General features: G+C 42.5%; 2 protein-coding genes across 7 annotated transcripts in view; one reads left to right on the top strand and one right to left on the bottom strand.

The window, feature by feature from the left end:
* LOC116943189 (A-kinase anchor protein 6-like) overlaps positions 1-5,901 on the bottom strand; it is a 120,087-nt gene extending 114,186 nt beyond the window's left edge. For 4 of the 6 annotated variants that reach the window (XM_032955825.2, XM_076067574.1, XM_032955826.2 and 1 more), the window contains exons 1-2: positions 5,505-5,901; positions 2,062-2,467 (exon numbers count right to left, since the gene is read on the bottom strand). In XM_032955825.2, coding sequence (XP_032811716.2) covers positions 2,062-2,367 — 306 coding nt within the window. In that variant the 5' untranslated portion in view covers positions 2,368-2,467; positions 5,505-5,901. Of the gene's footprint in view, positions 1-2,061; positions 2,468-2,921; positions 3,143-5,504 lie in introns of those variants that run through there. The other 2 variants (XM_032955827.2, XM_032955824.2) reach the window with 2 other exon arrangements.
* A 5,412-nt stretch (positions 5,902-11,313) lies between these two features.
* On the top strand, positions 11,314-14,055 carry LOC116943192 (cytochrome c oxidase subunit 7A1, mitochondrial-like). The gene is made up of 4 exons (XM_032955829.2): positions 11,314-11,511; positions 12,528-12,614; positions 12,895-12,976; positions 13,754-14,055. Exons 1-4 carry the CDS (start codon positions 11,497-11,499, stop codon positions 13,807-13,809), a joined length of 240 nt encoding a protein of 79 aa, XP_032811720.1. The 5' UTR covers positions 11,314-11,496; the 3' UTR covers positions 13,810-14,055.
* Positions 14,056-14,196: the final 141 nt, after the last annotated feature.

Below are 14,196 nucleotides of genomic sequence, written 5' to 3'. Positions count from 1 at the left end.
TTGGTACTATTCAAGATTGTGCTTCTATCCATTAATAAAAGTGCATATATACGTTGTGCTGAATGTATAGCAGCCACTAGTGGCTGCAGGCACAATATGAACCAATTACCTGTAAATACTACATCGTTCTTATGCACAACATTTTGTGCGTGCACCTGAGGTTAAGATTTGATAATAATAATAAATGCATTGTTCAATTAGTCATTGCAACTGCTGCGAAGTCAGATTATATTCCAATATCCTACCAGGGAGGTATTCATTATTTAATGTTTTTAAAGCCATCAGCAGTGAACTTCCGTTGAGCTTAATTATTTACTTATTCAAGACGTAATACCTTACAATATAAGCCAACAGTATTACCAGTCATTAATACACTGTGCTATGAACCTTGTGATCTAAGTTTGATTCCCAGCCAAGGCTAACACCAGTGGTAAGTGATATCAGATCAGGTACTGGGTCCCCACCTTCACCAAACCTTCTGCTGACCAGTATGGTTAAGTATTATTAGAAAATCCAAATGATCACCATCGTTTTGGAAGGCCTTCATCCAGTCATTGATTTAAAAAAGGTGAATCAGTTATATTTCATTTAAAATGAGCCTCAAATGCTCTCTGTTAAGTATTGAGAGTTATAGGTCCGTACATAATCCGTGCTGACTTGGAGTAATTTGGAGATCCAATCCATTCCCTCTCCATCATCTTTCATGACAAACTGGATAGTCTACTGGGGAATATGTGAATACATCACATTTCTATATTTACTCAATATAGTTTCTGCACCCTGTTTTGAAAGTTTGTTTTAAAAGTTGCTCGTAAGTGATCTACGCCTTTTGTTTACCGTGACTTGCTTTTGCAAGACTTTTTTCGGTTTGCTTGTTTTAACAATCTGCATCTATTGCTGATGTTTTAACTGAACGTCTCCTGTAGAGCTATGCGTGTTCTCCAAGTCTAAGCTTTGTTGCGTTATTGTACCCTGTTGATCCAAGTGACACTTGAATAACAAACTTGTTTTCACAATAGGTTGTCACATGTTAAATAGTCAATCAATCAACCTCAATTACACAGGCACGCAGAAAATAAGTCGGAAATTTGCACACTGTTTCAATCATGTAGTAAATTATTTCCAGCACGTTCCTTTGACACAGAAAACAAATGCAATCATTCCATCTAAGCTCAATGTAATGAGTGGAACAAAAAAATAATCGATTCATTTATTAATATTGATTCCTCGGCTCATGAATCACATGTGTAAGAAGTGATGTTCTTGGTTATTATATGTTGTATGTAATTTACTCGAATCACTGAGATGTAGATCGTTAACACCTCTACTCACTGACCAATCTGACTATTATTTTACAAGCGTCTTAGTTTGAAAAATATTTTGTATCCCATGTTAAAGCAACGCAACACATAACTAATGTACAGCCACTGCTGTTCAGTTAAAATAAATTAGTTTGCTGTTAAATGATTGTAGCTCATTATAAAACGGTATAGTAAACATAGACATACAACAGTGACATCAAAAGGTTGCCACACTATGCTCAAATCAATAATTCATATTTTCTAGCTATATCAGTAGTGTGAGATAAACTGTAATTATCTTTTTTGTTAAAGGAAAGAAAAATCATTAATATTTAATTTTGCACTTCAGCAGAACACACATTTAAGCATTGGGCTGACAATGCAAAAAGTAGCACCTGTGAATAATACTACCTTTATAAATGTCTGATTACTCACTGATGGAAATGTTTATTAACGACAATACAATATAAGCTATTAAATATTTGTCGTGGCTGTTTACTTAAAATACTAAGTTATATATATATCACACTATAGGCAGTAGAGAATGAAGCATCTGCAACTGATATAAATACAAGAATACATAACAATGGAAAATAAAGATTATCCAAATATGATTCTCTCATAAGACATTGTTTACAACCAAGGAGGCGAGTTTATTTTAAAGATGTACGTGCACTCCTGTGAACAGAGTGCAATTTTCTTTGTCCGAATGTATTTCTGCCAACTGTGAAAACGAACAACACTGCATGCAGCCACTAACCTTGAACTGCTTCAGATGAAGCTCAGTCCGAACACCTTCCACGTCCCTCTGAACCTCCCGGCCGAGTTGCGCCACACGTCCGCTCATGTGCGCCAGCCAGCTCTCGGTCTCGGGCAAACTGAGGGCGGCCGACCAGTCCGCTCCTGCCAGCACGGGCGGAGGCCTGCCTGCAGGGAAGCCCACGGCATCCTCCGGCACAAGGGAAGCAGAGGCTCCATCCTCCTGATCCTGCTCCTCCTCCTCATCACCCTCCACTGCTGCCACTTTTGGGTCTTCCGCACAAGTCCCACCACTGGCTTCCTCCATCTCCTCAACAGCAGCGTCGGTGACCGTCAAACGTAGCCCAGCACGGCAAACCAGCCACGGTGATCGCCTTCGCAGCTGTCATGCCCAAGCGGTCGCCTTCCTATGGAAAACAAAAATTTGTATTCGCAGAGTTGGCGAAAGAAACTTTTTTTTTCCGTTAGCGATCACGAATTGAAATTCAAAAGCGGCAGTACGACAGTCGTGCTCCGGGTGGCTTGGCTGAAATAATCCAGTTTGTGTTTTCCACATTTTGTACAATAGGTGGGGCCAAAGAGACAAGTGAACAACGTACGCCTTATTTTATTCTTTAAGAACATTAAATAAGGCTCTTTACTCTCCAATTGTTCTTGCAGCACCTATTGTTTAAATACGTCAACTCAGACCAGCTAGCGTAATTCAGCCAAGTAAAACCAGACTTACTAAAATATTTCAAATGTATAACTGATGATACTTAGCAAACTATATTTTTAAAAATCCATTACACACCTGTCATTGACATCACGCAAAAATACAATGGCTCCATTTCACCACTCATTCTGCTCACAACCACTTACATGATTATGTAAGAAGTACGTTTTCGCTCTACATATAAAACTACTGTCGTGTATCTTGTTAAATATTAATGGTAAATTAAAACCTTTAAAACATAGTATTTTCCCGACGTGACGTTGGCATTACAAGGTTGCAGGACACTTCTTACATCCAAGTTGAACCATCACATAAGTGTGATCCAGTATAGTAACCAAGTACTGCCAAGTGTGGCCAAAGAGAAACCACCAACAAAAATACAAGCCCAGACCTGCACGGTTAACAACTTACATATTGACCTTTGCTTGACAACTGCAAACAATAAGGGTTTGCAAATACAGCCACAAATACTATACATTGCCTCTGTGCCACATTCGACATTTAAAACATTGCATTTCCATGGAATTGGCAGACACGCATGCAAGTTTGCTAACCCTGGCCCTTGTGGGGCATGTATACCAAGTAACAACCCGTTGGCAAGCGGACATAAAACAACTCTGTTAATAAAATCTCCTTTGGTTTGGCCCTACTGATTTGTGCCCCACTGATGTGTGCCACCAATAAATACTGTGCTTGTGAATGCCTGCCAGGGATAGCCACGGCACAATCGAAGCTCGTGTGGCAAAGCAAGAGTGCCCAAAACAAACGTTTTCTGTTTTGGACACGTTTGTTTTGTTGTAGTACGGAGTTAGACTGATGGCCTTAATCTAAGTTTTCTTGTGGTTGTTGTTGTTGTTGTTTGACTTGCATCCCACTGGGATTTTTTTGCACACGGTGCTTTTTTCAGGAATATTTTGCTGGTTTTTTTCATGGATTTTCTGTTTGCAGTCACAGCCACTTTAATATGTTTTTTCTTGTTCGTGTTGTTTTTGTTTTGGTTGCACCCGATTCAACAGGGCTATACCAAAATAAAGAAACTGAAACTGTGTGGCAAAGGGACATTCTTTGGTTATCTGCTTTCCTTTCTTGAAAAGACCTTTGTCTTTCCTATTTTGAGCTATTCCTTCAGACCCATGCACACATGGCTCACGAATCCGCACTATACCCACCACCCCCCAATAAACACCATTTTAACCCACTCGGATTAAAGCAGAAGGGGCGAGCAAGCAAAATTGTTGTAACTCTAGCTTGGCGCTCTTTGGTCACAAGATACGTCATATAAATACAACATTATTTTTAACAGCACTACGGCCTCTGTAGGTTGCCATGCGCATTCAGAGTAATAAATAGGTTTATGCCGACTTGACACACCGCTATTATTCTGAGCAGGATTGAACCTATATATAGTGCTTGAATGGACGACCACCATGCATGCCAAGTTGCTATAGATGTTTCTGGGGCTGTGCTAATTGGTAGTCGGCAGAGGGCAGCTCAGCAAATCTCATTGTTGTACTGTACTCCGCCTTCACCGACCCGCAATGACCGGCGTGGTGAAGTATGGTCAAATAACCCCCATGACCCACACGGCGTGGGTAAAGCCCTCATCCAGCAGTGGCTTGACAAAGGGCCGTAACGTGCACAGCCATTCACGTGCCTGTTACACTTACAGATGAACGTATCAGTGCAGAATATATCACAGCAACATTGGCTAGTTTTGTGTACAGCGCTGTACAGTTCATTGTTATTGTAAACCCGTGTGCTGTGTGCATTAGTGTCGAGGTTAACATGCCCACAAATTAACTTTATTTGCTCGAACTACCAAGGGAATCTGTGGCGGATTTACTACCTTTCCGTTATGTGACTCTACTGTACAGTATTCTCATTGTCGTTTAGGGGGGGTGGAACGCACATGGCCTCTGAGTCCACACGTGGTACGGTAAATAAAAGTATATAGTATTTACAATTTTAAAAAAATATGAACATGCCAAACGTGTAAGCACATCTCTACAAAATACAACGTCCGTGTGTTGTACTTCAAGCATGTAACATGTACATCACAGGGCTAGTCCCATATTCTTGGTTCTTTCGGTAAAGTCACGTAGATAGAAAATAAAAAAATATAACAAATTGAAGATAATAAAAGCAAAAAAACCTACGACGTTTCGATCGCAACACAAGCGGTCTTCATCAGGATAGTCCCCCAAAAGACTTTGCAATTGCCCGTTATTTAAAATTAAATGCCACGTAATTATTGTACGAAGTACATGTGTACGGTCTATTATTGCTTAGTCCACTCCAGTATGAGAGCCTCCCCTGTCTGACGTGGGTGCTGTTTAACCATACTTCGCCACGCTGGTCATTCCCAGTTGCAGGAGGGCTTCAAACACGTGGACGCATAGAAGTACTGCACAGTAGAACAAGGGGGATTTCGCAGCACCGTCCCTTTGATGCCCACCGCACAGAAACATTGTATTACCTTGTACATGTAAAGTATAGCATTGTACCGTGTCAATTTATTCCTTAAGTTTTCACACATTATTTTACTGTATACCGTGTGGTCGATCAAAAATAAGCATCTCAAATCTCGACGGGCATCCACGTGGTAAAATAAAGGCCTCGATCTGCATGACAGAAATTCCATCTGTGCCACCCCCCACGGGTAAAGTAAGCGGGAGTGCAAGGTAACTCACAGTGGCAATTAAATAAAATAACAAAACAACAAAACTTACCGTAGTCTTGTCCAGATGCCAGGCCATCATCACCTGGAGACAAATGTGTTTTATTGATAATAATAAATCAATGCAGCTACCCGCAAGAAAACGAGGCCCCGCGTTCTTTTGAGAAATCCAGCCGAATTCGCCACAATCCACGTCGGACGTGCATCTATCTCATGGCCAATGTGTCTCTTTCCATGGCCACAAAAACGACCCTTGATCACTCACTGGACAGCACGTAATTCACGGCACGGTGCTGGTCTCTCTCCTAACCAGCCAGCTAAGCCATTCTGGCTATGAGCAAAGCAAGCGTTCATTACACCAATAGAAGGGGAAAAAACACAGCAGCAGCAACAACCAAAAGCAGCATTGCTTCTCCTTCCCAACGCGAAGGGACACGCCTACAGAAGCCCATTGGTCAGGACAAGTGTTGTCAGATGAGGGAGGGAAAACCCCGCTCTATTTGCAGCGTCTAAACTCAGGGGCAAATCCACAAAATTCAAAACTGCGACACGTTGTGTCGCGCTGCGCTGGGCATTTAACTTGTTTTTTTCATTTCATTTTCCATTTATTTTGGTATAGCCCTGTGAGCCATTCGGCTCTTGAATCGGGTGCAACCGCAACAAACAAAAAAACAAAAACATGAACAAGAAAACATCTTAAAGTGAAGAATCCAGGAAAAAAAACATCAAAATATTCCTGAAATAGCACCATACACCAACGCTGTGTGCAAAAATCCCAGTGGGATGCAAGTCAAACAACAACAACCACAAGACAACTAAGATTAAGGCCATCAGTCCAACTCCGTACGACAATAGACAAAAACATGGCCAAAACCAAAAAAAAGTTTCGAAATCACCAAAATAAAAGCCATAAATGCATGTAACAGTGATCACAGGGACTGTGACCGCATTTTTAACAATAAACTACATAAATAACATGTAACACCAAACTCTAGAGCCATATTTTAGGCCACTTAATAGCAGTGGCAGCTAGGGTCACTTGCAGCCCGAGATTTCCCGAGGCTCAGCTCCGGAAAATTGTGCCACAGCTCCCACCTTGGAAATATTCCGTGAGAACTGAAGGTCTGATGATTACCAGCCCCATGATCTATCCACTGCTGATTGGAGATGCTGCAAATGGTACTTGTGATTTGAGTACAGTGGTGTACTGAAGAAGGGCCACTGCTTAAAACATCTATGACTGTGTATTGTGGAACATACGAAGGTGCAGCCTTGAAATTGCTTGCTTATGGTTCGCTTCTGGCAGAAGCTCTATAGAACCTCTCTAGGTACGAGAGGTGATCCTTTATAAGAGTGTAGAGGACATTGGCCTACTCTTTCAATGCTGGTTCACTCCACACGTTTCCAAGTCGAACTTAAGACACACGTGGTGATGGGGGGGGGGGGTGTCATGTACCCTGTAATCCGCACAGCACCGCAATATTTATCCAAATATCCTCGCTGAAAAAAATGAAGATTTTAGGAGTTTTAGCCACATGACTTCAATAATCCACACAATTTAGGATAAGAATTTTGGAGGACATTTTTGGACTTATCTCCATATATAAAAGGCAAAGTTGTGAATGTTTAGCGTACTTCTCGACATGCAACAAACTTGAAATTTGCCATGTGGGTACTTTCCAGACTGTACACCATGCAAACATTATAAAAATACACTTTTATTTTGGTGGGGGGGGGGGGGGGGAGCTCAATAATGTATATATTTTTTGCACGGCAAGTGAGCTGTGACGTCAAATCTGTCACGTGACCCTCGCATGTGGAAGCGTAACGCATTGTAGTGTAGTGGTTAGCGCTGTGTATGTGTCTGTGTGTGTCTGTGTGGAAGCGTAACGCATTGTAGTGTAGTGGTTAGCGCGCTGTGTGTGTCTGTGTGTGTCTGTGTGGAAGCGTAACGCATTGTAGTGTAATGGTTAGCGCGCTGTGTATGTGTCTGTGTGTGAGCTTGCCGCTCGTTACGTAGTCGAGCGGTAATATCTTTTCATCGGTTGCGTAACGCTGTGTGGAAGCTACCTGGTCTGTCGCTCCGCACTAAGCTTCAGGTCTTCTCGGCCACGGTCATTCCCTCCCTTCTCTACGTTTGCGAAACGTGGACCCCCCTAATGGAACATCTTCGCCGGTTAGAAACATTTAGGCTGGCCTGCCTACGATCCATCCTGGGTTTAACCAGGCTGGATTGTGTGAGGAGCTCACAAATCCTTGAAAGATCTGGGCAAGGTCCCATCGGTGAGCTCCTCCGGCAGGCAAGGCTGCGATGGCTGGGTCATGTAGCCCGCATGCCCAGCCACCGCATGCCGAAACAGCTTTTGTTTGGCCGGATCGAGGGGGCTAAGCGGGCGCGGCACGGGCTAGAGAAGAGATGGAGTGATGTGGTACAGGAGGACGTGGAGCTGAGTGGACTTGCCGATGACTAGTACCAGCGGTGTCAAGATCGGCCTCTGTGGAGGAGGCTCGTGAAGGATGCTACTGGGCAGTTGGAGGCAGTCGCCCTCCAACAACAACGGAGGGCGGAGGAGCGACGCTCAGAACAGCGAGCGGAGCGCCGGGTGGCTAAAGCACAGCAGGTTGGCACAGTAGGGGGTGGTGCATCAGCCAGTCATCTCAGTCAGTCGACCCGTGGCACCTGGGTCTACCCCGTGGCCTCCTGCCAGCGGGCGTTCGACACTTCACGTGGCCTCAGGGTGTACATAGCCTGGCACAAGCGTCGTGGTGACGTCACCGCCACTTAGTGGCGAATGGCGGTTGTTGTATGTGTCTGTGTGGAAGCGTAACGCATTGTAGTGTAGTGGTTAGCGCGCTGCGCTATGAACCCGGCGACACGAGTTCGATTCCCGCTCACGGCCACCAGCGGTGAATATTATTTTAACTGGTCCTGGGCCTCCCCCAGGTCGACTCAGCCTCAAACGAGTAACTGTTGTGGTGTGTGAACATCGCCACTGGGGAGACAAAGGCGGCCGGGTGTGGTGAATCCAAGTCCCAGGTGAAGCCGGGGTAGTACAGCTAGTGTATTTATAAAGCAGTGCTAATGATGAGTAGTTTTTATATTTTTTCTTGAACATGATTGCCCATTAAATCCTGCAACTTATAATTGCCCATTAAATCCTGCAACTCATAAGTGGATATTTGAAAACATGGAGAGCCATGCTGAATGATTGCTTCCAAGTGGCGTTGCCATCTCGCATGGTCTATCGATGCAACTAACAATTTGCATATGAACATATGTAATCGCTTAACACGTAGGCTTTCGCGACAAATAGCATTCATAAGAGGTTGTTTTGGGTTAGATCGCGTAAATATATAAATGTGTCATTAAACCCGCCACCACCCGACACAGCCAAATAGTCAGGGTTGTCACGAAAACAGAACATGCCAATTCGTCACTAGTACAGCACACCGGTGTGTCGGAGAGCCAAGCCACAACATTTACAATCTGAGTTCGACGTTTCGCCAGTAATTACAACTAGCTTCATCACAAATCTGGCCGTCGCTGTACCGGGTGGTGGCGGGTTTAATGACACATTTATATATTTATGCGATCTAACCCAAACAACCTCTGTTATGGATATTGAATCGCTCCATCTCCACAGTGTGGGTAACCTCGAGAGCTTGTGCTCTCCCTTGGTTTAATACAATACATTGCTATGGATGTACTGGCACCCGCCCTGGGAATATAGAATTGCCACCATGGCTGAGAAACAGAAATAGAAGCATTGCCCAGCATTGTTATAATTAAAGGGATACAGTATTTAGATGTTTGTTTAGTTATCTACCTAACCGCAAACACCATTATTTGACTACTGTAATAATTACATTTGAAACATATCTAATAATAACACTTGTCCTGCCAAATCTGTAGATGCGAGCAGAGTCTGGTGTAGCAACATTGAGAGTGGGTGACCAATCCTATAAATGTGTAACTGGCTGCTTCGGTGACTTCAATGTAAAAAGTACATAGCACAAAATAACCATGATTAGCACCATTGTGGGGAATATCAATAGCAATGGAAATGTAGATGCTAGGTCTCAGTATCTGTTTACTTAATCAATTCAGCTGATGGGTTGTTTAAAAAATATTTTTTTCACATTAAGAAATACATATATATGAAGACATTTCTTGTCTCTTTTGGGAAATGTAGACTGGGTATGAATATATGATTTTTGGGTAATTAATTAGGAAAAACACTTGAATAAAATCAAATCAGTTGTTCATTTTTAATTGTACTGGAGTTGGGTATTGGTCTGACTACATTCAATTCGCCATTCTCCATCCACTCCTGAGGCTTTTCCATAACTTTATGATGAGTTGCTCTGAGAGACAGCAGAATAAAACAAATTTAGCGAGGCTGGCAAGGCAGTGAGGGTGGGGGGATTGCTATAACTATCTAAACACCAATTTGGGCTCTGCGCAGATTAAAAAACTGATGACATGTCCGCGAGTGATTTAGCGGTGCAGGGCTGATCATGTGCAGCCCCTGGGGAATTTGTTGTGTGTGGCAATCAGTACTTGTTTAAGTAGATAACATAGCAATAACCAAGGTGGCACAGTGGTTATTACCATGCCATGTCAGAGCACTGAGCCTGCAATTGAAGGTTTGAATCCAGGCAGCCACGAGTGATTAAACCGGATTCTCAAGTGTAGCGAGTTGGTTTTTATTTTCATGAGATTGCCAGGTGGCTCTAATGTCAGACCACCGAGATCCCATGATTAAATCATGTTCTCCAGCGTGGCACGTTGATGGTACCCCAAGTGAGGTTAAAGACTTTCGAAGTAGTTCTGTAACATCTTCTGCCAACTGCAAGAGTTTATTATCATGTTAGGATGCGACAGTACAATGACCATGATGCCACGAGCCAAATTTGAATATAGTTAGGAAAAACACAATTCAATATACCAATTCCCCCATTGGCACCTAAGCAATAATGCTACAGACATAAAAAAAAAACCTCACCTCTCCCTGCCTGGTAAATACTTTCTTCATAGCATATAATAAGCAGACCTTAATGTGATGTCTCCACATATAAATGCAAATGTGTTTTAGTCCATCTGCCTCTTGGTTTTCCAAACTATTATTATCCACCAGTGTTTGATAAAGCAGAGCAACATCATGTTAAACAAAGTTTGCTAGATTTTGATTGAAAGCTGTTATTGTTTTATATATATTTTATTATTTTATTGTTTCCCTTCAACGTGACTTTACCGAAAGAGCTAAGCATATAAAGTTTGCTAGGTTAACAAATGTTTTTGGCAAGAGCAGTCCTTCTCAACAATGCCACCCTACTCAATGCAAAAAAGTAATATTTTATACAAACGCGTGCGTTGTTGTGGAGCATTACAAATACAAGCGTAAACACAACTCTACCCTTTTTCTCCACATATATTTTGTTAAAATATCTGTATCCATCACCATCCAGCAGTGCATTGACAAAAGTGCTGTAGATGTGCATATGCTGCAGTATTTATAAGGGTGGTGATTGACATAAGGGTTTCCAGTGCAATGTATTAGTTTATTGTGTCATATTATGATCATTTAGGACCCAGTACTCACTCTCTGCAATGTGGATATTTTTCGTCTTTAGTTTGAGCTCTTGCTGTGCTTTCCTCCGTTGCAAAAACAACCGGGCGTAACAAATCAAAATCAACTCAAGCTCCAGCGTGGCCGGTGTGCTTTTTAAAATCTGTGAACACGGATTCTCGCCACTGACAAAACATCGGAGGTGAACAACTGATGCCCCCGTGCGGTGACCGAACTGAATGTTCACGTGGAGGACAAATTGGTGATTGGCCATGCGTGCTCCACCCACTTACACACGACGTGCGCGTTCGCTTGACCTTGTACGAGACCAAGTGAAAGAAAATATATATACACACACACCGTATACAAACCACAGAGCTCTGGCAAGTACAAGTGCCACCGGCTTAAGCAGATCGGTTGTGCTTGTTCCCTTTCATTTCTCGTGCGAGTTTGGCTTCGGGAGCATCTGGGAACATGTTAGGCACCGTGGTATGTATTGTTTGCTTGTGACTCGCAACTTCACTTCGGCGCTTATTTAACAAACAAAGTTTGTGCCGCTAGATGTTTTTTTTGTGACGGACGTAGGGTGCAATTGTAGTTAATGTTCTAGTTTTGGGTGGTGTATTTGCGTAGTCGTACGCGAAATATTTGTTGGTACAAAATCATTCGTTGTGTTGCACGCTGGCACACAAATGCACATTGCTGGCGGTAATGATGGTGTCACGAAGTTTACCGTTAGCTTTTAACTTTCGTAAAGATTGCAGTGTCGCAGCGATATTATTAGCACACGAAACAACTAGACGCTGTCTAGTTGTATCCGGTGGGGTGTGTGGCTCAGGGGAGTTCATCCAGCAGTGTATTGACTCCGCACACTACATAATACAAATGTGACATTACTTTTAACTTGCAACCATGCATATAGCTCGCCTCGTTTGTGTTGTTAGTGGTCCGTGCCGACCTTGTTTGAATGTCGGAGGCCAATTTTAGAACATTAGCACGTGGCCAAAAACATTCTTGGTCAGTACTTGCATCCTTCCAAGGGGGTTAGGGGTACAGTACTTGAATTTCAACCACAATTTAACCCACGTAGGTTCTGGGACAACCTATGTTAAAGTTGAATCCCAAAACAATTCACGCTGAACCACTATGGTCACAATTATTGTGAGTCTGTTTTCAATTAAATATATTTGCTGTTCAGCGGTCCGGGTGGATTACCCACTGCTGAGATGGAGTGACGAAATGAGCTCATGTGCAAGTGTGGAATTATCTCAGGACCATCATCTTCTTCCTCCTCCTCCTCTTGTCCTGCCACCACATCGAGTGTTCAGCTGGATTCGCTCGTTTAACATAATCTGACGGTTCGTGACCTAAATGCCCCTTGCTTTGGCCTACCCGCTTGGTAAGGTGGTCATCCAGCAGCGGATTTACCATGGCTGCTGCTGCTGATGCTTTAGATGATTAACAGTTTGGTATGATACGTGTGTATTTGCGCACTCTCTTTGCAGATACTAAAGCAGTGTGGAAGACGAGTGTTTTCCACCAGTACCCGAAGCAACGTCAACCGAGTTCTTGAGAAGCAAAAGTTATATCAGGTCCATATACACTGAAATATGAACAGTGCAATGTGTGATACAACTGCATGCAATGACATGTTCAATTCTCCTCGCCACCCACCAACTATTCTTGGAGCAGCCTAACACATTACGATCAATTGCAAGTAACGCACCATTAAAATTGAGGCTTGTGCCGTAGTTTCCCCAAATAGATTGTAATCTGGGCATGCCATTATCTCCGTGCACAACCATTCTTTCTCTTTAGGCCTGTAAATATTCCGTTGTGTATTTGAGGTTGTGTGCTTGTAATTTGCAACAGGCGAATGACCACCCAGTGCACCTGAAGGGAGGAAGTGGAGACCGTCTGCTCTACATGTTAACCATGGGCATAACCATCTTCGGTAAGAAAATAATTTGCCAATACTGTAGTTACAATCAGTCACCATCAATATGTTGCAATGTAGCACCTAAAAATATGTATACTAACTTCTCATGAGAGAAAATTAATTTTACCAAATTACATCATCCAATGTATAACAGTGAAAACCCCCTCTTATCTGGTGTCCTTGAATCAGACAGCAGACATTATTATCTGAACATTTTTAAAATTATTATTATACATGCCTTTGCACAGATAGGAAAAGCAACCATAAGTTGTGGCACATTCGTCCTTTTACCCATGCCAGACCGGAATTGACCTGGAGGCATCATTTTCGAATTGCGTTATTCATCCTGCTATCCACACTCATGTGCTGATAACAGGAATAACCTGAAATTGGTTATATTTGTTATCTGCTTTTATAACCGCACGTCTTCGCACAGATCAGAGTAGAATTCGCAGAAAAAAACGTGCATAATAGGATGGGCCCCATATCCACATCCATCCCCTATATAAGGGGAGTTCCACTCTGCTGCTAAGAAGTGAACATTGTTTTTACCCCGCTACTTCATATCTTGACTTAAAGCTTTAAAATCAACAAAAAACTACGACGTTTTGATCACAACACCAAGCGATGTTTATTTTATATCTATTGTATTAATGTGTACCTATCTACGTGACTTTACCGAAAGACCCAAAGAATACACTCCTCTACTTAATGTCTGATTATCACGGTTCAATGCTGACCGACATAGCTATTGATAAAGTGGTGTACATTCTGATGCCCTTGTGTTTTAAGGTTCAATGGGGGTTGTCGGAAGCCTCGTGTGGATTGCCTTTCCTCACAACAAGTGAAGGCGTCGGCGTGAATTGCAGACAACTCTGCAACTGCTCACACAGACAACAGATGTGCACCTCGGTCACTGCTCTGCCTCTTGCACCAGTTAGTAGCCACTTATGAACATTTATTGTTTTCGTTGTGTTGAAAACACCGCTGTCACTTGGTATTAAGGTTACTATGAGCTTTTTAAAAAATGCCTAATTAATATATTGTTATATTCGATTTTTGGAATTGAGGCAATAAAGACATTTCAACCATAATGTGATGCTTTATTGTGTTTATTATATATTTTCACTGCATACTTCACATTTAAGTGTATAGGTACAGTATTCTAAATATTCAAGACCCGACTTTGCATCAAATATAAGTTAATTTCCTTACAAGCCAGATATGAGCCCATT

This window comes from Petromyzon marinus, chromosome 17, assembly GCF_048934315.1.
Source record: "Petromyzon marinus isolate PM22_M1 ecotype Great Lakes invasive population chromosome 17, UKy_Petmar_22M1.pri1.0, whole genome shotgun sequence".
NCBI classification, from domain to species: Eukaryota; Metazoa; Chordata; class Hyperoartia; order Petromyzontiformes; family Petromyzontidae; genus Petromyzon; species Petromyzon marinus.
Note: the sequence above shows the minus strand (reverse complement) of the source record. Positions and strands in the feature narration are given on the sequence as shown.

What these genes read in the sequence shown, in the direction of transcription:
- LOC116943192 (XM_032955829.2), top strand. An exon ending in AGAAGCAAAAGTTATATCAG is followed by an intron (nt 12,615 to 12,894) that starts GTCCATATACAC and finishes AATTTGCAACAG; the next exon opens with GCGAATGACCACCCAGTGCA. An exon ending in CATGGGCATAACCATCTTCG is followed by an intron (nt 12,977 to 13,753) that starts GTAAGAAAATAA and finishes TTGTGTTTTAAG; the next exon opens with GTTCAATGGGGGTTGTCGGA.